This window comes from Mustela putorius, unplaced genomic scaffold, assembly GCF_011764305.1.
Source record: "Mustela putorius furo isolate JIRA1106 unplaced genomic scaffold, ASM1176430v1.1 tig00003853_pilon_pilon_pilon, whole genome shotgun sequence".
Classification (NCBI taxonomy): domain Eukaryota; kingdom Metazoa; phylum Chordata; class Mammalia; order Carnivora; family Mustelidae; genus Mustela; species Mustela putorius.
Genome location: NW_025422005.1, coordinates 41,720,613 through 41,748,223, shown reverse-complemented (window position 1 = coordinate 41,748,223; position 27,611 = coordinate 41,720,613). Strand labels below are relative to the sequence as shown.

The window sequence follows — 27,611 nt, the reverse complement described above, 5'->3', positions numbered from 1 at the left end:
GTAGGCAGAGAGAGAAGAGGAAGCAGGCTCCCTGCTGAGTAGAGAGCCCAATATGGGCCTCTATCCCAGGACTCTGGGATCACAACCTGAAGGCAGCCGCTTAACCAAGTGAGCCACCCAGGCATTCCAGTGATGATCCTTTTTAAAAAAGTAGTTAACACCCCTGCACCATATTCCTACTTATCTGTGGATTTCTTTACTACATGTCTCTGTATATTAGAAGTAAATTGTTAAGGACAGTTTTGTTTATGCTATATATCCCTCCTTCCTAGACAAATGTTTGACATTTGTTATGAGCTCAGAAAATATTTAGGGAATTAAGTATTAGTTGTGGTTAGAAACTAAGAGGTAGGAGTCTCTGCAAGGGCTTAATGAATTCCTCAATAAGGACAGATTTGAAAGAGTTTTTTTGTTTTTAAGTTTTTATTTAAATTCCAGTTCGTTAATATACAGTATAATATTAGTTTCAGGTATACAGTAGAGCGATTGAACACTTCTGTACATCACCAGGTGCTTATCGCAACAAGTGTACTCCTTGATCCCCATCACTATTTAACCCATCCCCTCACCCACCTATCTCCTGGTAACCATCAGTTTGTTCTCTTGATAAATTTGGTTTCTTGGTTTGCCTCTCTTTTTTTAACCTTAACTCATTTGTTTTTGTTTAAGTTCCACATGTCAGTGGAATCATACTATATTTGTCTTTCTCTGACTGACCTATTTCATTTAGCGTAATGTTCTCTAGTTCCATCCATGTTATTGCGAAGGGATAAAGAATTTTTATACTACAAATTGAAATGACAGAATTGAGCTGAATTTTCCTTTTTGCTTATTGTTTTGGACAAAATTATTTAAGTTTGAGATTTAGTTGCTTTGCCAGTAAAATGGGGAATCATAAAGTTGAAGGTTATACATACTTTATAAATGATGGCTGTATTTATTTTTAGTCTGTGGTAGGACTCTTGCTAAATTTGGAGCCGGTTTCTCCATTTGAAGAAAATCAATATTATGAAGTTAGAGAATCCGTCAGGAGTTGCAAGCTACCGAAGATCAATCTGAAATAAAAATTTAAGCATTGTTGGCACCTGCTCCCTCCTGGCCGGGCGCTGGCTCTTCTCCCCATTCTCTTTGGAAGACCCCCAACTAGCCACCCACCCACCCTCCCCAAAACCAGTTTCAATAAATTTATGTTATTTCCGTCAAAAAAAAAAAATTTAAGCATTGTTGTAATTTCATCAATTGCAGTATAAGGCACTGGAAATAATGTTTTAAAATTCAGTGTGTATTTATTATGCTTTGGTAATTTTTCATTCTATAATCATATGAGTTGAGTTGGCTTTGGGATCAGATATACATGAATTTAAATTGTTCATCTCCTACTTAATATTATATCCTTGTGAAATTTATAGGCTGTATGAGTTTTTGTAGAGAATGAAGATAATAGTAATCTAATTGGATTATTAGAGGTATTAAAAGGACAAATTGTGTATGAAGCACCTAACTTAGCACCTGGCACATAATAGGCACTTTGGAATTAGTTAAGTTTTTTTTCTTATTATTTCACGAACAGGTTATTATAAAGTATGACTAAAGTACTATGATAATTTTTGTGTGTCATCAGAATTGTTCCCTTTAGAATAGTGGCCTCGAGATTATTCATTTATTTCCTTGAGATGGTGATTGAGTGGAATGTTTCCAGAACTAAGCTTTTGAATATTCTTCCATATTCTTAACTCATATTCTTTTAAAATCTCCTATTTGAGGGTGGATTTTATTTTTTATCAAAAATTCAAGGTTTGAAACCAATTTTTGGGAAAGCATTGGGAAGAAGACTACTAAGACTGCCGTTCTTATCCTACATTGTATTCTAAGGACTATATTAGATAAGTATCAAACATTTAGCATTATTATAGTGTTGTTTGAAATGAGTATATCATCTCTTATGATGACTGTTTTGAAAAGGACAACCATTTCTTGGGGATATAAGTACTGATTTATTAAAAATTTATTCCTTTAATGCTTGTTTTTGTTTCTTATATTTATGTAATTATATCATTCCCATATATAGTCAAATACTTACTTCTCTGCTTTCTGAAAAAATGCATTTTTTAACTTTTCAGCGCTCACCAGAATATACCAATTGCCGATATCTATGCAAACTTTGCTTAATTCACATTGAAAACATCCAGGGAGCTCATAAACATATAAAGGAGAAACGACATAAGAAAAATATTTTGGTGAGTTCTTTTTTCAAAATATATTGTTTATTTTTCAAATGGCAAAACTCTATCAAATACTTATTTATGAAACTAAAAATGGGGTATTTGTCCTGTTTTACATTAGTAAGTGAAGTGATAGCATTAAAAGCTGTGATTGCCCTTCTTTTATCTTAGGTGGTCAGGAACCTTTTCAGAGCCAGTCTGTTCGTACTAAAGTATGTTGATTCTCAAAGTTAAAATTGTCAGATATAGTTGATAGAGCATATAATTCTTGATCTCATGTTGTGGGTGTAGAGATTACTTAAAAATAAAATCTTAATTAAAAAAAGAACTGCCAAATACAATCAGTCCAACTGATGCTTACTGAATTTTTGTGTACTAGGTCTAGGCAGTGGTGAATAAGATAGTTGTGGTTCCTACCCTCAGATTTTCTAAAATATTGGTGGAGGCATACACTGAAAAGGAATCTAAGTATATTGAGTTCTATTAAAGGGAGAAATGTGGTGCTAAGGAAGTATACAAGGATATTTTACCTAATCTGCAACAGGGACATTTCTGAGAAAGATACTTGCGTTGAACTTTGAAGTAGTTTGAAATAAAGGCAAAAAGGGGGTACCTAGTTGGTTAAGTGTCTGACACTTGGTTTCAGCTCAGTTCACGATCTCATGGATCGTGGGATTGATTGAGAGTCACTTCTGCGCTCAGCAGGGAATCTGTTTGAAATTTTCTTCCTCTGCCCCCAGTCCAATTTTGTGCATGTGCTCTCTCAAAATGAATAGGTAAATCTTAAAAAGAAAAAAGGAAAAAAGGTGAGTGAGGACATGGCATATGAGGAACAGAAAGAGTCTAGTATGACTTGGGCAAAGAGAGATAGGAGGAAAATGATGTGAGATGAAGCTAGAGAAGTCCAGACCATGCAGGGCCTTATAATCTTTAGACTGTCAGAATTCATAATTTTTCAGTTATTTTTATTAGAACATTTCATAGACATAGGTATGAGTAATGCTTTTAAAAAAGTTATTAGTATTTTAGCCATTTAAGCTTTTCTTTTCAAAGTGGTAATGTATATTTTTTATGAGGCTGATACATATCTTTTTTTTTTTTAAAGATTTTATTTATTTTTTGACAGAGAGAGATCACAAGTAGGCAGAGAGACAAGCAGAGAGAAAGAGAGAGAGAGAGAGAGAGAGGAGGAAGCAGGCTCCCTGCTGAGCAGACAGCCTGATGTGGGACTCGATCCCAGGACCCTGAGATCATGACCTGAGCTGAAGGCAGAGGCTTAACCCCCTGAGCCACCCAGGTGCCCCAGGCTGATACATATCTTTTTAAAGATACATTTATTTATTTTAGAGAGAGAGAGAACACAAGTGGGAGGGGCAGAGGAAGAGGGAGAGAGAATCCCAAGCAGGCTCTGTGCTGAGTACAGAGCTCTAGCCCACAACTCTGAGATCACATCCTGAGCCAAAACCAAGAGTCTGATGTTCAACCGATTCTGCCACCTAGGCACCCCTCAGGGCGGTAATAGTAATATTATATAATCTCCTACTTATGTAGGAGTGTCTGTCTACTGTGTATTTTCTCTGAGAAAAATTCTTTGACCTGACCTTCCCAACAAGTCTGGATTAGGTATTCTTTCTCTGTGCTTGCAGAGCTGCTTGATCAGAAAACTGGATATATTGTATTGTGCATGTCTGCTTTCTCTCCTCTTCTTGACTTGAATATCCAATATTCTAGAGGGCAAGTTTCAGTTCTTATTTTTGTTTCTCTGTTGCTTAGGACAGTGTCTGACAAAGTAGGTGCTCAATATGTCTTTCTTAAAAAAAAAAAAAATGAGTGCACTGAAGAAAATCAGGAACTCAGAAGGAAAAGAAATTAATTTTTTAAAACAGATTTTTATTTATTTATTTGACAGAGAGAAACGCAGTAAGAGAGGGAGCACAAGTAGGGGGAGTGAGCGCAGGGAGCCTGATGCTGGGTTTGATCCCAGGATCCTGGGATCATGACCTGAGCCAAAGGCAGACGCTTAATGACTGAACCACTCAGGTGCCCTAGAAATTAAAATCTTACTAGCATATTATTATTTTAAAGGTTTTATTTATTTATTTGAGAGAGAGAGCGAGAGAATGAGAGAGAGAGAGCGTGAGTGGGGAGAGGGTCAGAGGAAGAAGCAGAACTCCCTGCTGACCAGGGAGCCCAATAGGAGACTCCAACCTGGGACTCTAGGATCATGACCTGAGCTGAAGGCAGTTGCTTAACTAACTGACCCACCCAGGTGCCCTATCAGCATATTATTTTGATTTAATTAGAGCTTCAGAAGATTTAACAGGACAAAGACAATTGGTAGTTTATGAGATAACAACTGAAAAACCTCAAGAAATGTTGAGTGATGCTAATCATTAATTCCAGGAAGCTCGGGGAATTCCACACAAGAAACTTAAAAAGAAAGCCGGTAGACATTATATACATTATAAGGATATTTGAGGACATTACAAAAAAACTAAAAAAAAAAACCTCCTTAAAAGCAGTTGTAGTAGATTTTTGCTTAGTTGAAGTTGTAATAATAATGAGATTTACCTTTACTCCTGAATAAACTAAAGGAAAAAAGGGATAAAAATAGCTAGGAATGGTTTTCAGGCAGTGAATGGAAAACAAATGAGATTAGTCCAACAATTACTCTATAGTTTGAGAGAGTTTCCATACTGCATTATAGGAAGGGGAACCCAGTACACTCCCAGAGTTGTGAAGATGAACTTGAGTCCAGGGAATCCAGGGTGGCTAGAGTTTGTAGGACAGGATAATAAAAAAGAGAAAGTTATACAGAAAAAAATCTATAGATAAAAAGACAGTACCTTCAGAGTATTCAGCATAGTACTGATTGGTACATGCATGTGAGAAAGCTGCCTGAAGCCAGGGAAAGAATCATCTGAAGCAATTAGAATAGTGCTTGATCCTTACATAGGGCTGAGAATAGTACCTTCCCACTATTCAGACTGAAAAACTCGTACTTCATGGGCATTGAGTAGAGTGCCCAACAGGATCTTTTTTCAGGAGTGGGGAATATATAGAAACTAAATGCAGTCTGATCCCAATAAAGACTTTATTTTTATTTTTTTTTAAACTAATTTTTAAAAAAAGATTTTATTTATTTATTTGACAGAGATCACAAGCAGGCAGAGAGGCAGGCAGAAAGAGAGGAAGGGAAACAGGCTCCCCGCGGAGCAGAGAGCCCAATGTGGGGCTCAATCCCAGGACCCTGGGATCATAACCTGTGCCGAAGGCAGAGACTTTAACCCACTGAGCCACCCAGGGTCCCCCAACTAAAGAATTTTTAAAGGCAAGACCCAAAAGGACTATTTCCAGGGTTTTATTTTGTTATAGAACAAAGCTTGAGGGTATATTCAGAAATAGAAAATACCTGTCACGACAAAAAGTTCACATTGTCTGGCATTCAAAGATAGTAAGGCCAAAGCAGGAAAATACATACCACAATAAGGAGAAAAATCAGCCAATCAAAATTACCTTGAATTGACAGAAAAGAACTAGCAGAGGAGGACATCAAGGCAGATAGCTATATTCCTGATATTCTAAAAATATAAAGAGACATGGAAGATACAAAAAAGATTAAAGCTGAACTTACAAGAAAACTACAGTGTCTAAGATGAAAAATACACTGAATGGGACTAATGGTAGATCAGACCTTACAAAAGAAAAGGTTAGTGAACTTGAACATATAACAATGGAAAACATCCAAAATGAATTGGAAAGAAAAAAACAACTTGAAAAAAAGAAAGAAAGGGTCACGTTTGAGCTCTGGGATAATTTTGATAATATGTGTACCAGTTCTGCACATATTTCAGGGCACTGAAGAGTAAGAACTTCCTAATTTCAGTCCATGAGTCCCACATTACTCTCATACCAAAACCAGAAAAAGATTCTACAATAAAAGAAAACTTCAGACTATATGTTCTGGATATTAATCCCTTATCATATATGTGATTTGCAAATATATTCTCCTTTCTGTGGGTTGCCTTTTTACTCTATTAATAGTGTTGTTTAATGCACAGAATTTTAATTTTTTTTAAAGGTTTTATTTATTTATAATTAGTGAGAGAGCCCAAACAAGCATGAGTAGGGGCAGGGACAGAGGGATGGTGAGAATCTCAAGCATATTCTGAACTGAGCTTGGAGCCTGATGTGGGACTTGATCCCATGACCCTGAGATCATGATCTGAGCCAAAATCAAGAGTTGGACGCTTAATCCACTGAGCCACCCAAGTGCCCCCCAGAGGTTTACTTTTCATAAATTCCAATTTGTCTGATTTTTTTTTGTTGTTTGTGGGTTTTTTTGTTTCATAGCTAAGAAATCACTGCCAAATCTAGTGTCATGAAGCTTTTTTCTTCTAAGAGTTTATAATTTTTCTCTTACATTTAGGTCTTTGATCCATTTTGAGTTAATTTTTGTATATGGGTGTAAGATAAGGGTCCATTTTGCATGTGGGTATCCAGTTTTCCTTTCACCATTTGTTGAAAAGACAGTCCATTGCCATTGAATGGTTTTGACACCCTTATTAAAAATCATTTGACCATAATGAGTTGGTTATGTGTTTTATTCCTTTGGCCTATACATCTGTCTTTATGCCAGTACCATAATGTCTTGAGTACTATTGCTCTGCATAAGAAGTTTCAAAATCAGGAAATGTGAATTTCTGACTCTTTTCTATTTCAAGATTGTTTTGGTTATTTTGGGTCCCTTGAGATTCCATGTTAATTTTAGGATTAATTTTCCCATTTCTGCAAATAGGGATTAAAGGAATTTTGATGGGATTGCATTGAATCTGTAGATTGCTTTGAGTAGTATTGATATCTTAACAATATTAAGCTTGCCCATCCATGAACACGGGATATCCTTCTGTTTCTTCATGTCTTCTTTCATTTCTTTAAGCAGTGTTTTGTTGTTTTCATTGTACAAGTCATTCATCTCTTTAAGGTAATTTCTAAGTATTTTATTCTTTTGGGGACTGTTTTAAATTGTTTTCGTAATTTCCTTTTCAGATTGGTTGTTGTTAGTGTCTAGAAGTGCAACTGTTTTTTTTTTTTGTGTTGATGTGTGTCCTGCTACTTTACTGAATTTAGTTCATTAGATCTAATTTTTTGTGTGTGTCTGGCATCTTTAGGGTTTTTTACGTATTAGATTATTATCTGTGAATAGAGATTATTTTATTTCTTCCTGCCCAAGTTCATTGCCTCTCATTTCTTTGTGGCTAACACTTCTCTAATATATTGAATAGAAGTGGTGAAAATGGGCATTCTTGACTCAATACTGACTTTAGAGGAAAAACTTTCACAGCCTTTAACCACTAACTGTAATGTAAGCTGTGGTTTTTTCAAATATGTCTTTATTATGTTGAGGTAGTTTCTTTTTATTCCTAGTTCGGTATTTTGTTTTGTTTTGTTTTGTTTTTGACCACAAAAGGATGTTTAATTTTGTTGAATGCTTTTTATGCATTGATCAAGATAAAAAAATTTTTCCTCTCATTTTGTTAAGGTGATGATTACATTGATTATTGTATGTTGAACCATTGTTGCAGTCCAAGAATAAATTGTACTTATCATGATGTATAGTCTATTTAATTTGCCGAATTTGGTTTGCTGGTATTCTGTTGAGGATTAATTGAAAGTCTTCTTTTTTTTTTAAAGATTTTATTTATTTCTTTGACAGAGACAGATCACAAGTAGGCAGAGAGGCAGGCAGAGAGAGAGGGGGAAGCAGGCTCCCTGCGGAGCAGAGAGCCTGATGAGGGGCTCAATCCCAGGACCCTGAGATCATGATCTGAGCCAAAGGCAGAGGCTTTAACCCACTGAGCCACCCAGGCACCTCTGAAAGTTTTAAAGTAGAAGACTAACTGGTGGAAGTAAGGGGCATAGAATGAAGGGGCAGAGTCTGGAAATAGGAGGCTCATTAGGAGATTCTTCCTTCTTGGGCACTATTTCCCAGCCTAAACTGATTGTTTCCAGAACTTACCTCATCTCTGCAGAACCATTTATTTACTCAGGTGCTTAGGACAAGCACCTTTGATTTATCTCTCTGATTTACACCCCCCATTCAAACCATTAACAAATTATATAGAATTTACCTTCAAAACATTATGTATTCCCAATTTAGTCATTTGTCACACACACTCTTCTTTCTGTTTGGGCTTTTTTTTCTTCTTCTTCTTCTTCTTCTTCTTCTTCTTTTTTTTTTTTTTTTTGGTAATCTCTGTGCCCAGTGTGGGGCTCAGACTTATGACTTTGAACTCAAGAGTTACATGCTCTACTGACTGAGCTGGCTAGGCCCTCGTACTCTTTCTGTTTTAGTTTGTGCTACCACTGTCTCTCACCTGGACTATTTCCAACGTAGCCCTCCTTCCTGCCCCCATACTTATAGTCTGTTATTCTTTATTTATCAGCAAGGATTGTTCTTTTAAAATATGTCATATAATGTTACTTTCTGGTATAGCCCCTCTTTGGCTTCTCAACTTAGAATAAAATGTAAGTCCTTACCAATTTACTTAAGGTCATATGATATTTAGCTTCCAGTTAACTTTTCAACCGTATCACCTTCTAGTCACCCTTTTGTTAACCCTTTAGCCACATTGACCTCTTCAAATAACATTAGGTACTTTCTTGCCTTAAGTTTCTGAATTTACTGTTCTCTGTATCTGAAATGCTTTTCCCACTGAAATTTAAATGTCTCTCTCTTTCATTTTTAGGTTTCTGCTAAACATTACCTGTTTAGAGGGACCTTCTTTGTCCACTCTATGCTAAAATAATAACCCTTGCCCATCAGTGTGTAGTCGTACCCTGTTTGATTTTCTTCATAGCTTTTCCTGACATGATAGTATACATTTATTTATCTGTTTCTATTTTCTCTAACTAGAATTAAGTTACATAGGGCAGAGACTTCATTGAGCACACTTATGACAGGATATATGAGGATGATCATTGATAGAAGGATATCAGTGAGACTGTTAGATGGAACAGCATCCTAAAGGAAGTAGGATAGGCTTATTAATAACATAGGTAGAGGAGTATGTTCATCGACTCTCTTTTATCTTTTTATTTCCATGACAGCTTAGCAATATAATTCAGAGAATTTTTTGGTATTAAGTGTGTAGCTATTAGTACCTATTAGGATGAATCCTAAAAAAATAGATCTTAGAACTTCAGACACTCATCCAAGATGTAGATTGTAATTAAGATTGCAGAAATATTCACAGAAATTTATAAAAATTAGGTTGTCTTACTCTCTATGTTTGATATAGTTTACCTTTATCTTAGGTAAACTTTATGTTGAGACTAAATATGGTAACACTGAATAAAATTAGAAATAGAGTGAAGTCTTTGTTTAACTATATTATGGGTAGTAGAGAAGAGAGAATAAGCTACTTTTGATTTTTAGAATTGTTGAGAGCTGCCTGCCTCAAAAAAGTAAGAGAATGTCTCTTGACTGAAATGTGGGGTATAGAAAATGCCATTATTATAACATTAAAGAAATGGTATGATCCCAGTTATGGTAAAAAAATAAAATAAAATAAAATAAGATAAAATAAAGGAAGGGGTGCCTGAATGGCTCAGTTGGTTAAGTGCCTGACTCTTGATTTTGACTTAGGTCATGATCTCAGGGTCCTGGGATTGAGCCCCATCTCGGGCTCTGGGGAGTCTGTTTCTCCCTTGGTCCTTCCCCTTTCCTGTTCTCTCTCTCTCAGATAAATAAAATATTAAAAAAAAAAAAAAGGAAATCGTATGATATTAGATTGTGGATGATTTTCTTTGTATTTTCCTGTGTTTTATGTAACTCTTGCAATTAGCATGTATTTCTTTAAAAATCAGGAAAAAATTAATCTTTAAAAATTGTATATATATAATTTACTTGGTCCTCTTTAGTTTTTGGTTTAAATTGGCTTTCAGACTTTTAGTGAAATCAAGGGTTTTGGGGAACATTTGGCTTAGCATTGGAGAAAATGAAAGAAATCAATTTTAAATGGTAGGCAATATAACAAATGTGATGAAGTGTCTAGGATATTTTCCTGTGACCATTTAATATGCAGATGAGAGAGGATTCAAGACTTTCTGCTACATCTTTGTTGTAATAAAATTATCCACGAAATTAACAGCCAAGTGTTGTACTTAAATTATTTTGGCTTTGATGTAGAATTTCAGAATTTATGCAAACAGAAGAACAAATTTTTATTTTTTTAATGTTTAATAGGAACCTGTCCCAAAGCACCCCTCAATCTTCCAATACTTTGTCACAAAGGAAGGGATTTCTGTCTTGTTCACTTCCTTATCCTAGTTATCTTGAATCAGGCATGTAGAAGGTGAATATTTGTTGAGTTAATACATTTGTTTAGTCTTTTATCCTAAGTGTAAGGACATTAAAATAGAAAAGATTTTTTATGGTGTTGTTAAATATTACACTAATAGGAAAAACAGGAAGAAAGTGAGCTTCGTTCTCTGCCACCTCCTACTCCTGGCCACTTGGCTGCTTTAAGTGTTGCAGTTATTGAACTAGCAAAAGAACATGGAATAACAGATGATGACCTCAGAGTCCGTCAGGAAATTGTGGAGGAAATGTCAAAGATTATAACAACGTTTTTACCAGGTACAAATATACTTCATGCTTAATTTTTAAAATCGTACAACTCTTCCCTTTGCTTCCTGTCGGCTTTACTTGTGTAAATTTCTTTGTTTTCCTATCTCTTTGTTTCTCTATCTTAAAAGCAGATTAATTTAATTATTTTTTAAGTGATTTTTTTGGAAGGAGATATTTCAGAAAAGGAAAATGGGGAGTTACGAACATAATTTTTGTAATAAGAAAGATTTTTTAAATGTCAGATTCAGGAAAATTTCTTAAAGGTCTTATGTTTAATATTTTTAGTATTTCTGACTTCTGAATGGACATTATAGTTATATTATTTTGAGTATATACATTCTAGCCAGTCATAGAATAAGAGTCTTATTGGCCTGATGGTGGGGAAAAATTAATTTAAGTGGGGTCATTAGAAGTAAAATTTGCACTTTTATTTCTATTTGACTTAGCTCTTTCTTTATAGAAAGCTTATGTTTTTGGTGTAAGTGAGAGTTGTGCCAGGTTTATTACAGACGTTTATATAAAGATTATATTTGTTTAGCCCTTATTATTTTTTACATCAATATTGAATTTAAATAAATATCTATTAAATAAGACTCATTTCTCAACCACCAAAGGGATATTGAGCATTTGACAAATTATGGTTTTATATAGAGCAATTGTGAGATTTTAAGAAAGAATGTAAAATTGAAATTTGGAAATGGAAGATATTTTCATTTCTCTTTCTTATTTCATAATGTTATAATGTGGTTTTCTATAAAAAAATTGAATACTAATTTAAATTATATGCAGAAGTAATTTAGTATTGGGGCACCTAGCTGGCTCGGTTGAAAGAACGTGTGCCTCTTGATCTTGGGGTTGTGGGTTAAAGCCCCATGTAGGGTATAGTGATTATTTAAATAACTTAAGATACCTAAAAAAGATGCCTAAAAATTTCTATCTTAAAAATAGAAATGAAATTTTTATGATTTTAATGACTTCAGTGACATTCAGATGTTTTGTGAACTTGAAAAGTAGACTTTTATATATACAAATGAGTATGAGCTCACATTTTCTAAGAAACTGCACCTGCCTGCCCCAGTAGTTCCAATCATGTTATTTTTCAACTTGCCCTCTGGTGAGAACCTTTAAAAATTTTTGAAATAATATATTCGACTGTCCGAAAAAGATGTAGGTTGTATGTTACTATTCCTATATATTTTGGTCTGTGAATTTCTTCAGAACTACAGGATTTTGTGTTTTTTTTTTTTATTTTTTAAAAATATTTTATTTATTTGACAGAGTTCACAAGTAGGTAGAAAGGCAGGCAGAGAGAGAGAGAGAGGAGGAAGCAGGTTCCCCACTGAGCAGAGAGATCCCAATGTGGGGCTCGATCCCAGGATGCTGAGATCATGACCTGAGTCGAAGGCAGAGGCTTTAACCCACTGAGCCACCCAGGCGCCCCAGGATTTTGTTTTTTTGTTCAAGTGATTAGGCTTCTGTTTGAATTTTTAAAGAATGTTGGCATTGAATGTCTGTGATCCCTTTACTGTTTTAGTGCTCTTACGTAAATATAAATATCTAAAAATAAATAAATGTAGTTTATGACAGTAGCTGTACCTAGGTTAGTACATTCTTTACTGTTAAATATTAAATGTTAAACATATGTCTGGTCATTCCTAAATGAACTGTTCTAAAATTTTGTTTAAACACTGGACTTTTATAAGTAATTTCTTCCATCTTTGTCCCTGACCCTCATAATCGAGAAACATTTTTATTATCTTGTTAGATCAATTAGAAAGGATGTCATTCTTCTCTAAATGTTGTAACTAGAATTGGAAGACATGAAATTAAAATATATGCATTTTTCCTACCATTGTTTTAAAAATTTTCCCATTTGTACTCTATTTCATGCTTTGATATTTTTTCCTTTATTTCCAGAGTGTTCACTTAGGTTGTATGGCTCATCTCTGACTAAGTTTGCTCTGAAAAATAGTGATGTTAATATAGATATAAAATTTCCTCCCAGGGTAAGTAATTAGAAAAATCTTTTTCTATGTGATTCTTTTTTTTTTTTTTTTTTTTAAGATTTTATTTATTCTTCAGAGAGAGAGGGGGAGAGAGCGAGCACAGGCAGACAGAATGGCAGGCAGAGGCTGAGGGAGAAGCAGGCTCCCTGCTGAGCAAGGAGCCCGATGTGGGACTCGATCCCAAGACACTGGGATCATGACCTGAGCCGAAGGCAGCTGTTTAACCAACTGAGCCATCCAGGCGTCCCTTCTATGTGATTCTTAACTAGTACTTGGTATTTTGGGGGACTGGAATACTGGTTTATAGAGTGTTACTGTCATAATTAAAGGTTGCTTTTGGAAACTATTAGGTGTTAGACATAGGTGGAATAAAGAAATAAGGGAGAGGAAAAGGAAAGCAGAGGAATACAGTAAAAAATGAAAATGCTTATACATGTTTGATTTTGTTGAATAGTTATTGCTTGTAAGCAGTATAGAAAGTGAAAAGAGTTTTGAAATCATACATCTGTGTTCAAATCTTGGCTGCAACAAGGCAGTTACTTTCTGAGACTCAGTTTTTTAATTTACAAAACGGGGATAATAACTTTTTATTACATGACATGCTGTATACCAGGCATTTTTGGGTAGTGTGTGGTACATCATGGGTACTTTTTAAATAAGTAGTAACTAGCACAAATAATACTACTTATTTATTGATGTATGAGACATTTAAAATGATCGGTTGATGTGTGTTACTGATTTTTTTTGAATGATACTCAAAGTGGTTTGATTTAGGTGAAAATTTGATGTTTTAATTTTCATCTGATACAGTCATTTACTTAAAATTAGCATGTGATTATTAAATAGTTAAAAATAGCTGCAAAGTACATATAACACTAAGAATTTGACAAGCTTGTTAAAGTAGTATTTAATCTATGCCTTTTGACCATGCTGCCAGTAACAGTATCTCTTAAATTTCCTATCTCAACAACTTCTCTTTAACAATTATTTGGTAAACTAATTTCTTTTCCATTTGTTTTACTGTGAAATTCCAGAATCTTTTCTCATTCTAAGATGGAATAATAGTACTCCATTATTTATTAGATTCTACTGCCATGAACAATATTTGTTAATATAAAACTCCATTCTTTTTTCGTTATTTTAAGATACAGAGCATGATTTTATTTAAATATTTAATGAAATTGAGTTCTCCCTAAAGTATGCAATTTGAACTATGAAAGTAGTATATTGATTTAATTTGAAATCTTTTAGATGAATCATCCAGATCTTCTGATACAAGTGCTTGGGATTTTAAAAAAAAGTGGTGAGTTTCTTTTTTAATTTGTCTTTCTAAAGAAAATTCTTTAAGGGTGCATGCAATGTATTATTTATATATGACTAACCAAGTTCAAATAACACTCATAGCATATTTGAGTCATTATATTACATAAAGTTTTATATTTGTTGAGTAGGTGTGCTACAAAATTTATATGTCATTAGATCAAAAGTATATTTAAAGCTGATATGTAAAAAAGTACTGCCTTGGGGTACCTGGGTGGCTCAGTGGGTTAAGCCTCTGCCTTCGGCTCGGGTCATGATCCCAAAGTCCTGGGATCGAGCCCCGCATCGGGCTCTCTGCTCTTTATCCATTCTCTCTGCTTCTTTATCCATTCATCTGCTTCCCTTCTGCTCTCTCGGCCTGCCTCTCTGCCTACTTGTGATCTCTCTCTGTCAAATAAATAAATAAAATCTTAAAAAAAAAAAAAAGTACTGCCTTTTGGGTAATTTAAAAATGTTAGCTTTGAATATTACGGGCATTTCTTGTGTGGACAGAAAACCTATAATCAGTAGGAGGCCATTTGATGAAGGATGATTTAGGGAGGGACATAGGGAAAAAAAATATGTGCATGCACTGAGTAATTATCCCCCCCCCACTTAATATTAAACTAATCATTTATAGTTCCATCAACCAAATCATACCTATCAAAAGTTTTTCATATCTGGGGGCACCTGGGTGGCTCAGTGGGTTAAGTCTCTGCCTTTGGCTCAGGTCATGATCCCAGGGTTGTGGGATCGAGCCCGCATCAGGCTCTGTGCTCAGTGGGGAGCCTGCTTCCTCCTCTCTCTCTGCCTACTTGTGATCTCTCTCTGTCAAATAAATAAATAAAATCTTTTTTTTTTTTTGATCTATTTTATTTTGTCTTTTAAAATTTTCTTAAAAAAATTTTTTTTTAAAGATTTTATTTATTTATTTGACAGACAGAGATCACAAATAGGCAGAGAGGCAGGCAGAGAGAGATGGAGAGGGAAGCAGGCTCCCCGATGAGCAGAGAGACCGATGCGGGACTTGATCCCAGGACCCGGAGATCATGACCTGAGCTGAAGGCAGCGGCTTAACCCACTGAGCCACCCAGGCGCCCTCTTTTAAAATTTTCTATTTTTTATGAACATATAATGTATTTTTATCCCCAGGGGTACAGGCTGTGAATCGCCAGGTTTATACACTTCACAGCACTCACCATAGTACATACCCTCCCCAGTGTCAATAACCCTATCCCCCTCTCCCAAACCCCCTCTCCCCAGCAACCCTCAATTTGTTTTGTGAGATTAAGAGTAACTTATGGGTTGTCTCCCTCCCAATCCCATCTTGTTTCCTTCATTCTTCTCCTACCCCTTAACCTCCCATGTTGCATCTCTACTTCCTCATATCAGGCAGATCATATGATAGTTGTCTTTCTCCGCTTGACTTATTTCGCTAAGCATGATACCCTCTAGTTCCATCCACGTCGTCGCAAATGGCAAGATTTCATTTCTTTTGATGGCTACATAATATTCCATTGTGTATATATACTACATCTTCTTTATCCATTCATCTGTTGATGGACATCTAGGTTCTTTCCATAGTTTGGCTATTGTAGACATTGCTGCTATAAACATTCGGGTGCACGTGCCCCTTCGGATCACTATGTTTGTATCTTTAGGGTAAATACCCAGTAGTGCAGTGGCTGGGTCATAGGGTAGTTCTATTTTCAACATTTTGAGGAACCTCCATGCTGTTTTCCAGAGTGCTTGCACCAACTTGCATTCCCACCAACAGTGTAAGAGGGTTCCCCTTTCTCCATATCCTCGGCAGCATCTGTCATTTCCTGACTTGTTAATTTTAGCCATTCTGACTGGTGTGAGGTGATATCTCATTGTGGTTTTGATTTGTATTTCCCTGATGCCAAATGATGTGGAGCACTTTTTCATTTGTCTGTTGGCCATCTGGATGTCTTCTTTGCAGAAATGTCTGTTCATGTCTTCTGCCCATTTCTTGATTGGATTATTTGTTCTTTGGGTGTTGAGTTTGCTAAGTTCTTTATAGATTTTGGACACTAGTCCTTTATCTGATATGTCGTTTGCAAATATCTTCTCCCATTCTGTCAGTTGTCTTTTGGTTTTGTTAACTGTTTCCTTTGCTGTGCAAAAGTTTTTGATCTTGATGAAATCCCAATAGTTCATTTTTGTCTTTGCTTTCCTTGCCTTTGGCGATGTTCCTAGGAAGATGTTGCTGCGGCTGAGGTCGAACAGGTTGCTTCCTGTGTTCTCCTCAAGGATTTTGATGGATTCCTTTCTCACATTGAGGTCCTTTATCCATTTTGAGTCTGTTTCCGTGTGTGGTGTAAGGAAATGGTCCAATTTCATTTTTCTGCATGTGGCTGTCCAATTTTCCCAACACCATTTGTTGAAGAGACTGTCTTTTTTCCGTTGGACATTCTTTCCTGCTTTGTCGAAGATTAGTTACCATAGAGATGAGGGTCTATTTCTGGGCTTTCTTTCTGTTCCATTGTTCTGTGTGTCTGTTTTTGTGCCAGTACCATGCTGTCTTGATGATGACAGCTTTGTAATAGAGCTTGAAGTCCGGAATTGTGATGCCACCAACTTTGGCTTTTTCAAAATTCCTTTGGCTATTCGAGGTCTTTTCTGGTTCCATATAAATTTTAGGATTATTTGTTCCATTTCTTTGAAAAAGATGGATGGTACTTTGATAGGATTGCATTAAATGTAGATTGCTTTAGGTAGCATAGAAATTTTCACAATATTTATTCTTCCAATCCAGGAGCATGGAACATTTTTCCTTTTCTTTGTGTCTTTCTCAATTCTTTCATGAGTACTTTATAGTTTTCTGAGTATAGATTCTGTGCCTCTTTGGTTAGGTTTATTCCTAGCTATCTTATGGTTTTGGGTGCAATTGTAAATGGGATTGACTCCTTCATTTCTCTTTCTTCTGTCTTGTTGTTGGTGTAGAGAAATGCAACTGATTTCCGTGCATTGATTTTATATCCTGACATTTTACTGAATTCCTGTACAAGTTCTAGCAGTTTTGGAGTGGAGTCTTTTGGGTTTTCCACATATAGTATCATATCATCTGCAAAGAGTGATAGTTTGACTTCTTCTTTACTGATTTGGATGCCTTTAATTTCTTTTTTTGTCTGATTGCTGAGGCTAGGACTTCTAGTACTATGTTGAATAGCAGTGGTGATAATGGACATCCCTGCCGTGTTCCTGACCTTAGCGGAAAAGTTTTCAGTTTATCTCCATTGAGAATGATATTTGCGGTGGGTTTTTCATAAATGGCTTTGATAATATTGAGGTATGTGCCCTCTATCCCTACGCTTTGAAGAGTTTTGATCAGGAAGGGATGCTGTACTTTGTCAAATGCTGTTTCAGCATCTATTGAGAGTATCATATGGTTCTTGTTCTTTCTTTTATTGATGTGTTGTATCACATTGATTGATTTGCGGATGTTGAACCAACCTTGAAACCCTGGAATAAATCCCACTTGGTCGTGGTGAATAATCCTTTTAATGTACTGTTGAATCCTGTTGGCTAGTATTTTGGTGAGAATTTTCGCATCTGTGTTCATCAAGGATATTGGTCTATAGCTCTCTTTTTTGATGGTTTTCAAAACCTTGTCTGGTTTTGGGATCAGGGTGATGCTGGCCTCATAAAATGAGTTTGGAAGTTTTCCTTCCATTTCTATTTTTTGGAACAGTTTCAGGAGAATAGGAATTAGTTCTTCTTTAAATGTTTGGTAGAATTCCCCCGGGAAGCTGTCTGCCCCTGGGCTTTTGTTTGTTTGGAGATTTTTTTTTTTTTTAAGATTTTATTTATTTATTTGACAGAGAGAAATCACACGTAGATGGAGAGGCAGGCAGAGAGAGAGAGAGAGAGGGAAGCAGGCTCTCTGCTGAGCAGAGAGCCCGATGTGGGACTCAATTCCAGGACCCTGAGATCATGACCTGAGCCGAAGGCAGCAGCTTAACCCACTGAGCCACCCAGGCGCCCTGTTTGGAGATTTTTGATGACTCTTTCAATCTCCTTACTGGTTATGGGTCTGTTCAGGCTTTCTATTTCTTCCTGGTTCAGTTGAGGTAGTTTATATGTTTCTAGGAATGCATCCATTTCTTCCAGATTGTCAAATTTGTTGGCATAGAGTTGCTCATAGTATGTTCTTATAATTGTTTGTATTTCTTTGGTGTTAGTTGTGATCTCTCCTCTTTCATTCATGATTTTATTTATTTGGGTCCTTTCTCTTTTCTTTTTGATAAGTCTGGCCAGGGGTTTATCAATTTTATTAATTCTTTCAAAGAACCAGCTTCTAGTTTCGTTGATTTGTTCTGTTGTTTTTTTGGCTTCTATTTCATTGATTTCTGCTCTGATCTTCATGATTTCTCTTCTCCTGCTGGGTTTAGGGTTTCTTTCTTGTTCTTTCTCCAGCTCCTTTAGGTGTAGGGTTAGGTTGTGCAACTGAGACCTTTCTTGTTTCTTGAGAAAGGCTTGTACCGCTATATATTTCCCTCTCAGGACTGCCTTTGCTGTGTCCCACAGATTTTGAACCGTTGTGTTTTCATTATCATTTGTTCCATGAATTTTTTCAATTCTTCTTTAATTTCCTGGTTGACCCATTCATTCTTTAGAAGGATGCTGTTTAGTCTCCATGTATTTGGGTTCTTTCCAAATTTCCCCTTGTGATTGAGTTCTGGCTTCAGAGCATTGTGGTCTGAAAATATGCAGAGAATGATCCCAATCTTTTGATACCGGTTGAGACCTGATTTAGGACCCAGGATGTGATCTATTCTGGAGAATGTCCCATGTGCACTGGAGAAGAATGGGTATTCTGTTGCTTTGGGATGAAATGTTCTGAATATATTTGGGATGTCCATCTGGTTCAGTGTGTGATTTAAGGCCTTTATTTCCTTTTTGATCTTTTGCTTGGATGATCTGTCCATTTCAGTGAGGGGAGTGTTAAAGTCCCCTACTATTATTGTATTATTATCGATGTGTTTCTTTGATTTTGTTATTAATAGGTTTATATAGTTGGCTGCTCCCATGTTAGGGGCATAGATATTTAAAATTGTTAGATCTTCTTGTTGGACAGACCCTTTGAGTATGATATAGTGTCCTTCCTCATCTCTTATTATAGTCTTTGGCTTAAAATCTAATTGATCTGATATAAGGATTGCCACCCCTGCTTTCTTCTGATGTCCATTAGCATGGTAAATTGTTTTCCACCCCCTCACTTTAAATCTGGAGGTGTCTTTGGGTCTGAAATGAGTTTCTTGTAGGCAACATATAGATGGGTTTTGTTTTTTTATCCATTCTGATACCCTCTGTCTTTTGATTGGGGCATTTAGCCCATTCACATTCAGGGTAACTATTGAGAGATATGAATTTAGTGCCATTGTATTGCCTGTAAGGTGACTCTTACTGTGTATTGTCTCTGTTCCTTTCTGATCTACTACTTTTAGGCTCTCTCTTTGCTTAGAGGACACCTTTCAATATTTCCTGTAGAGCTGGTTTGGTGTTTGCAAATTCTTTCAGTTTTTGTTTGTCCTGGAAGCTTTTTATCTCTCCTTCTATTTCGAATGATAGCTTAGCTGGATATAGTATTCTTGGCTGCATGTTTTTCTCTTTTAGTGCTCTTATTATATCATGCCAGTTCTTTCTGGCCTTCCAGGTCTCTGTGGATAAGTCTGCTGCTAATGTAATATTTTTACCATTGTATGTTACAGACTTCTTTTCCCAGGCTGTTTTCAGGATTTTCTCTTTGTCACTAAGACTTGTAAATTTTACTAATAGGTGATGGGGTGTGGACCTATTCTTGTTGATTTTGAGGGCGGTTCTCTGCGCCTCCTGGATTTTGATGCTTGTTCCCTTTGCCATATTAGGGAAATTCTCTCCAATAATTCTGTCAAATATACCTTCTGCTCCCCTCTCTCTTCTTCTGGAATCCCAATTATTCTAATATTGTTTCGTCTTATGGTGTCACTTATCTCTCGAATTCTCCCCTCGTGGTCCAGTAGCTTTTTGTCCCTCTTTTGCTCAGCTTCTTTATTCTCTGGCATTTGGTATTCTATATCACTAATTCTTTCTTCTGTCTCATTTATCCTAGCAGTGAGAGCCTCCATTTTTTATTGCACCTCATTAATAGCTTTTTTGATTTCAACTTGTTTAGATTTTAGTTCTTTTATTTCTCCAGAAAGGGCTTTTATATCTCCTGAGAGGGTTTCTCTAATATCTTCCTTCCTTGCCTTTTTCGAGCCCAGCTAGAACCTTGAGAATCGTCATTCTGAACTCTATATCTGACATATTACCAATATCTGTATTGATTAGGTCCGTAGCCTTCGGTACTGCCTCTTGTTCTTTTTTTTGTGGTGAAGTTTTCCGCCTTGTCATTTTGTCCAGATAACAGTATATGAAGGAGCAAGTAAAATACTAAAAGGGTGACAAAGACCCCAGGAAAATATGCTTTAACCAAATCAGAAGAGACCCCAAATCGTGGGGGTGGGGAGAAGAAAGGGGATAAAAAGAGGTTCAGAAAAAAAAAGAAACAATTAAAATAAGAAAACGAATAAAGAAAAAATATAAAAAGGAACAAAATATATATATATTAGATTAACTAGTTAAAAAATGTTATAAAAGAAAAGGGTAAAAGGTAAAAAAAAATTTAGCAGAAGAAGAAAAAAATAATTGAAAAAAAAAAACAAATTAAATTAACTGCAAGACTAATGAATCATGGGGAGAAAGCCATGAGTTCAGTGCTTTGCTTTCTCCTTCTCTGGAATTCCGCCGTTCTCCTTGGTATTAAACTTGCACTCCTTGGTAGCTGAACGTGGTCCTGGCTGGATTTCTTGTTGATCTTCTGGGGGAGGGGCGTGTTGTAGTGATTCTCAAGTGTCTTTGCCCCAGGCGAAATTGCACTGCCCTTACCAGGGCCTGGGCTGAGTAATCTGCTCAGGTTCGCTTTCCGTAGATTTCAGGAAGATGGGAATGAAAATGGTGGCCTCCCAGTCTCTGGCCCAGAGGAGCCGAGAGCTCGAGGCCCCACTCCTCAGTGCGCCCTCAGAGAATAGTGCCCAATAACTCCAGTCTCCCTGGCCTCCGGCCGTGCTCTGAGCTCACCCAGGCTGGGACCAGTTCAAGGTAACCCTGAGCTGAGAGCTCACTCCTTAGCTCTGTCTCTGTAGCCGGCTTCCCTCTTCTAATACTTGCAAGCTCTCTAACACTCAGACACCCCTGATCCTTCTGTGACCCTGCGAGACCTGGGGCCATGCTGACCCCGCGTGGGCTTCACCCCGGTTTAGCCTCTGGAGCGATGTCCCTCAGCTGAACAGACTTTTAAAACTCTCGATTTTGTGCTCCGTTGCTCTGCTGCTTGCCGGGAGCCGGCCCCTCCCCCCACGGTCTATCTTCCCGTGGCTTTGGATTCACTTCTCCGCCAATCCTGCCTTTCAGAAAGTGGTTGATTTTATTTTTAAAATTGCTGTTCTTCTTCTCTTCAATCTCCCATTGGATTTGTAGGTGTTTGCAATGTTTAGATAAGCGATCTAGCTGATTTCCTGCTACCTGATGTAGCCTCAGCCTGCTACTTCTCTGCCATCTTCCCAAGTCCAAGTAAAATCTTAAAAAAAAATTTTTTTTAAAGTTTTTCATATCTGCCTTTTCCGTTTGGATTGTTTCTGGTGTAAAATGAACATTCATATAGGTAAAAATACTTCTTAAAGTAAAATTTTTTTAAAATTATGCCTGTCTTAAACCAGGTCATAGGTTTTGTGGTACAATGTGGAATATTATTTTGTTTTTTATTTACTGCTTTTCTTTTTAAAAGTAAATGCTTAAGAGCTGAGGATCTGGAACCAGACTTTCTGGCCTCAAATTTTAGTTCTGCCGCTTATTGGTTGTATCTTTTGGCAGATTATTTAAGTGTTAATATTTCAGTTTCCTCATCTGTAAAATGGCTATATATGCATATATATTTTTTACTATCCTTTTGATGAGAAGATTGTCATCAAACTCCACACGTGGCTCCCTGCTCAGCGGGAGGCCGGGCTGCTCCCTCTCCCACTCCCCCTGCTTGTGTTCCCTCTCTCGCTGTCTCTCTATCAAATAAATAAATAAAATCTTAAAAAAATATTTGCATTTTGGCTTAGGAGAGACAGCTTATTGATCTTAGTCTTATGTGTCATTGACTTCATGGTTTTAAACTTTCTTTCTCTCTTCCTCTCTTTCCCGTCCCCCCCGCCATCAGTTTTTGTTTTTTTAAGATTTTATTTATTTATTTGACAGAGATCACAGATAGGCAGAAAGGCAGGCAGAGAGAGAGAGAGGAAGGGAAGCAGGCTCCCTGCTGACCTGATGCGGGGCTTGATCCCAGGACCTTGGGATCATGATCCGAGCCGAAGGCAGACTCTTTAACCCACTGAGCCACCCAGGTGCCTCATCCCCTGTCAGTTTTTTATTGTTAGCTTCTTGTTGCTTGTTTTCCTTAGGTTTTGTTTGTTTGTTGGTTGGTTGGGTTTTTGTTTTTGTGCTCAAAACATTTTATTTGGTCCAGTTAATGTTGTAAAGGGATTTTTAGTATCTTTTTCTTTCTTAGTATTTGTTTGTTATTGCACAAAAACTCTGAAGCATATTACAGATAAGAGGTATACATAGAGCTTTTACTTCTTTAGAATCAGTGGATAATATCAACTTAGCAAATGTATTTTATTTATTTTTTAAAGATTTTATTTATCAGAGAGGGAGGTTGAGAGGGAGAACACAAGCAGGGGGTATGGCAAGCAGAGGGAGAAGCAGGCTTCCTGCTGAGCAAAGAGCTGGACATGGGACTTGATTCTAGGTCTCTGGGATCATGACCTGAGACGAAGGCAGATGCTTAATTGAGCCACTGAGGCATCTTGTACATGTGTTTTATATACATGACTTAAATACATCTTAAGTCACATAACATAGGCTTACAAAATTTAGTTTGATAAAAAAGATTATTATTGCTTTTTTTCTTTTTAAAATTTTTTTAGTTTATTTTTTAATCTAAATTCAATTAAGATACAGTATATTATTTGTTTTAGAGGTAGAGTTCAGTGATTCATCAGTCTCATAGTGCTCATTACATCATGTGCCCAATGAAAGGATTAAGAAGATGTGGTATATATATATACACACAGTGGAATACTACTCAACTGCCTTTATGCCTTCATTGTACTCCTTTAAGACTTCTGTCCTGTCATCTACAGGATTGAGTTGTTTATAGATTTGTTTTCTAAACCCTTAATTGATCTCCTTGTGTCTCATTCATTATTTTATCCACTATGCATAATATAATTCCTGGTATATAAGTCTTCAGCAGATAATTTTTTTTATAAGTTAGTAATTCCAATAAGTACTACTTGTTAGATATTCTTTAAACCTCAAATAAAATAGTATTAAAACATCTATTTTTATTAGACTAAATATTTATGACATGGTAACCTACCTGGGAGTTGTAGAGAAAGACTTCAGAGTGGAAGTATGCTTTACCCTCTTCTTCCTTAAGAGCTTTGATTTGACAGACCTTTCATATATTAACAGGAAATGGGGCCAGCAGAGTTAGTCTTTTACTTGCATAAATAATTTAAAAGAACTAAGTTGTCAGAGAATTGTAGATTCTCATTTCATGACTTCTTCGGAAGTAGAAGTAAGTGGTATTTGTTGTTTGCTATATTTTTGAAGGTTTAATAACTGACTAGATTGTATACTTACTAGGAAATATTCAAACTTTTAGAGATGTTAAGTTCTTTCTTCTTAAGGTGATTATAATTTTTGGACAATATTTTGGACTATGCCTGTCGTTTGTGATATACAGCAAATGACACCAAGAGAGGTAAGGGATTCTGTTGGTTTGATGCTAATAATGAGAAGTGAATATTATCACAGAAGCAATGTGAGTGATTTTTAGAAGTATGCTACTGCTTAGTGTTTACCATAGAGTAAATATTTGAGAGATGTTGACATCATCTTACTTGGTTTATTTTTTTTTCCCTTATTAGTATTATATATAGATGTGGAATCTGATTTTCATGCCAAAGTTCCTGTTGTGGTATGCAAAGATCGGAAAAGGTTGGTAACAATGAATAGAAAATATTTTTCGAAATAACAATAACCGAGTATATAGTGAACATTTCCAAGACAGAAAATTTTATTTTAGATTTTTCTTTGGATTAATATAACTAACCTAGTTTCCATTTATTTAAAAACAAAAGCTTGCTAAAAGCTTGTGAACAAGAAATAGAATTACCAGTTAAAAACAAGACACAGTAAGGCAAAACTTTTTTTTTCTCAAGTTCATTCATCCAACAGTATTGAACATTTACTGTATATTAGGTACTGCTTTGCTGTTGGGATACAAGCATAAATAAGAAATATCCACTCTTCTTAAGGAGCTCACAGTTTTTTAGAATCTAGTTTTTCGGTCACTAAAATTGAATGAGACACTGAAGACTATTCTTGCCTTTCTAGTCTGATGTCTGTAGGACTGAGAGAACAATGTGCCTGTGAAAACGGAGATTGAAATAATCCTGATTGAGATCATTGTGGGAGACAAGGAAGCAATATAGAAATAATTAAGTGTTCTTTTATTGAAAACTAACCTATATATCTTAAATTTTAAGAGTACTATATTTTCTTATTCCAAGTTAGAAGGATCTATGGAGATCTAATTCAACTTTGTTGTTTTCTAATTAGAAAATTGAGACATGGAGGAACTAAATGATTTGACCAAATTCACATCAGTTAGAGTAAAATCAGAATTGGAATGAAAGTATTCTGACTTCTAGTGTTTTTTGTGTTTTTGTTTTGTAACCACATTGTATCAAATCGCCTCTTTGTGGAACCTCAGATACATTCTTCTTCCTGCCACCAAAATATCTCTACTATAATTCTGTCACCCCTTAAGGTAGCTCCTATTTTCATTTACATATAAGCATTACCTCTGGGTTAATACATACATCCTTTCTAATCTGGAAGTAGCAGTAAAACCATGAAAGCTTGGATAGGAAAAATTAGAGTCAATAATTATAGCTAGTCAGTTCAGCATTTTATTTTTTCCTTTTTACCCTGTGTAAAGCAAAAAGAATGAACTGGGAAGATATGTTGTACCACTTAATATTGATGAGATCAATGTCTTTGATGTAAAACAAATTTTGTGATTTCTGATGAATTTAAGTTCTAAGTAAGGTTGAAATTTATTTGTGAAGTACAAATGAGTATTTAAAACATCTCTATATGGAACTCTAGTTATGGAAATGATTATAGTTTTCAGTAAGCTCTCAGTTTATTAAAAGTCTTATTTTTATTATTACTTCCTAGCTATTAAAGTATGGTTACTGAGACAAATCATGAAAAAAATGTTCCTGGTCTCCAGGAACAAACTAAGGGTTACAGAAGTGAGGGGATGGGGGATTGGGGTAACCGGATGGTAGGGATTAAGGAGAGCATGTGTGGTGATGAGGATTGGGTGTTATATGCAACTAATGAATCATTGACCACTACATCAAAAACTAATGATGTACTATATGCTGGCTAATTGAACATAATAATAAAACAATGCAAAAAAATTATGGTGACTAGAAAGGATAGCCATAGAGTTTGGAATATTCTGGTTTGTAAGATATTAGTACAGTGAAATTTGTTTCTGTCTCATTTACAGTGGTTTGCTTTGTAGAGTGAGTGCAGGAAATGATATGGCATGCCTCACGACTGATTTACTTGCTGCTCTTGGCAAGTTGGAACCTGTCTTTACTCCCTTGGTGTTAGCCTTTCGCTACTGGGCTAAGGTAAGTGGAGCAGAAGAAAAAAAAGTACCTGTCTTTAAGGAAACTCAGGCTTTTTCTTGCACTAACATGTAACATAAATCTTAATATTTGGAGATAAAATGGTTATCTGTGCTAGACAGAAAGAGCTATGGCAGGTTCTGATTATGGACATGAAAATAAAGCAGTCTCACAAACACAGAATGATAGATTTGTTTTTCTCCTTTTATGTAGTACAGAAGTGTCTTTTGCATAGTAAATGAGGCTCAAATTTTCACTTTTAATGTGAGTAAAAGTTGTAAGATATAAGTTAATGCATAGGTTTGCAAGGTTTTTTTGTTAGCATCTTTTCCCCCCATTTCTGACTTAGAGCAATATTGTCTCTCCTCTAAATCATCAATAAACCTACACACTTTCTGACTGGGTAACTGCTGATAATCAGTTGTTTCCTAAATTAGAATTAATTATTAAAGACTGTGGTTCCCTTTGTAGTAATTTCTTTGGTATGAAGGTAAGGAGAAGTAATAAAATAATTACTGTTACCAATCCAAATGACTAGAGAGGGTATAGCTTTTCTGTGTATGTTCTTATCAGTGTATTCTTCATGACTTGTTATATTAGTGATGAGGAAATTTTCAGTCTTACACAAAGAGAATGGATTAAGGAACTATGGTGGAATGATAAAGGAGAGCAAAAATTGCTAGAGAATTCTTTTTGGAATTTCTTGTTTGGACTCTGATAAGAGGATTGATCTCAGGGTTGGGGTAGACCTAGCCTGGTTGGTTGAGTAAGGAACAGCTTGAAAAGTAAGTTACAGTCAGAAATCCTAAGGTTGGTGCTTCTTCAACTCAAGGCCTTTGTGTTTGGTGTTCCTTTCATCTAGAATTTTCACATTTCCAGCATGGTCACTTTTTTACTTTTTTCAGGTTTATGCTCAAATTTCACCTTGTCAGAGTTCTCTGAATCTCCTTATATAAAATAGCATTGCCTCCATCATTCTCCCTGCTTTTACCTTGCTTTATTTTTTTCATAGAACTTGCCATACATACATTTATTTTTGATCTGTTTTCTTCCAAGAAAATTGTGAACTTAGTGAGGAAAACTATTTTATTTATTCACTGATGGTCCCAGTGCAGCTTATTTTATTGCACTTGGTGTGCATTTAATAAGTATTTATTGAATATATGCATGGCCCAATTTCTTCAGAAAGGGGATTTTTAACCATTGGAAGTGACTGGGAGCACTGAACTAGATTGAGGGATATAGTGAGTACCTCTCCTTGTTTATTTCATTATCCCTTGTGCCTAGCATACTATAGAAATTTAGTACTGTGAGATGGAATAAACCAATTCCAACTCTCGTTTTCATAAATATGTGATTTTTAGCAAGACATTTCACTTGAGCCTCAGTTTTTCCATCTAGAGAAATTATGTCAAAGGTGATATGAAATAATGCATGAGACTGTACTTTGAACTGTAAAATGCTACGTAATTTTTTAAATTGGCAACTGAGAGTATTTAAACAACATTAAGTCAACAGGAATAAGAACTGGTGCAAAAACTCTAGTAACCAAGGTTTCTCAGAGTGTGTGATGAGACTGGTACCTGAAACATAGCTGTCATTCAGGAAGCTCAGTGTATCAGCTCTGGGAAGGTTATGGGTT

At 36.0% G+C, this 27,611-nt stretch overlaps 1 protein-coding gene across 13 annotated transcripts in view; it reads left to right on the top strand.

The window, feature by feature from the left end:
• The window catches only part of TUT4 (terminal uridylyl transferase 4), a 133,595-nt gene that overhangs the window by 45,898 nt on the left and 60,086 nt on the right, over positions 1–27,611 (top strand). For all 13 annotated transcript variants that reach the window (XM_045064526.1, XM_004774455.3, XM_004774454.3 and 10 more), the window contains exons 4-9: positions 2,121–2,237; positions 10,686–10,863; positions 12,772–12,860; positions 14,112–14,163; positions 24,188–24,257; positions 25,846–25,972. In XM_045064526.1, the coding sequence (XP_044920461.1) occupies positions 2,121–2,237; positions 10,686–10,863; positions 12,772–12,860; positions 14,112–14,163; positions 24,188–24,257; positions 25,846–25,972 (633 nt within the window). The remainder of the gene's footprint in view (positions 1–2,120; positions 2,238–10,685; positions 10,864–12,771; positions 12,861–14,111; positions 14,164–24,187; positions 24,258–25,845; positions 25,973–27,611) is intronic.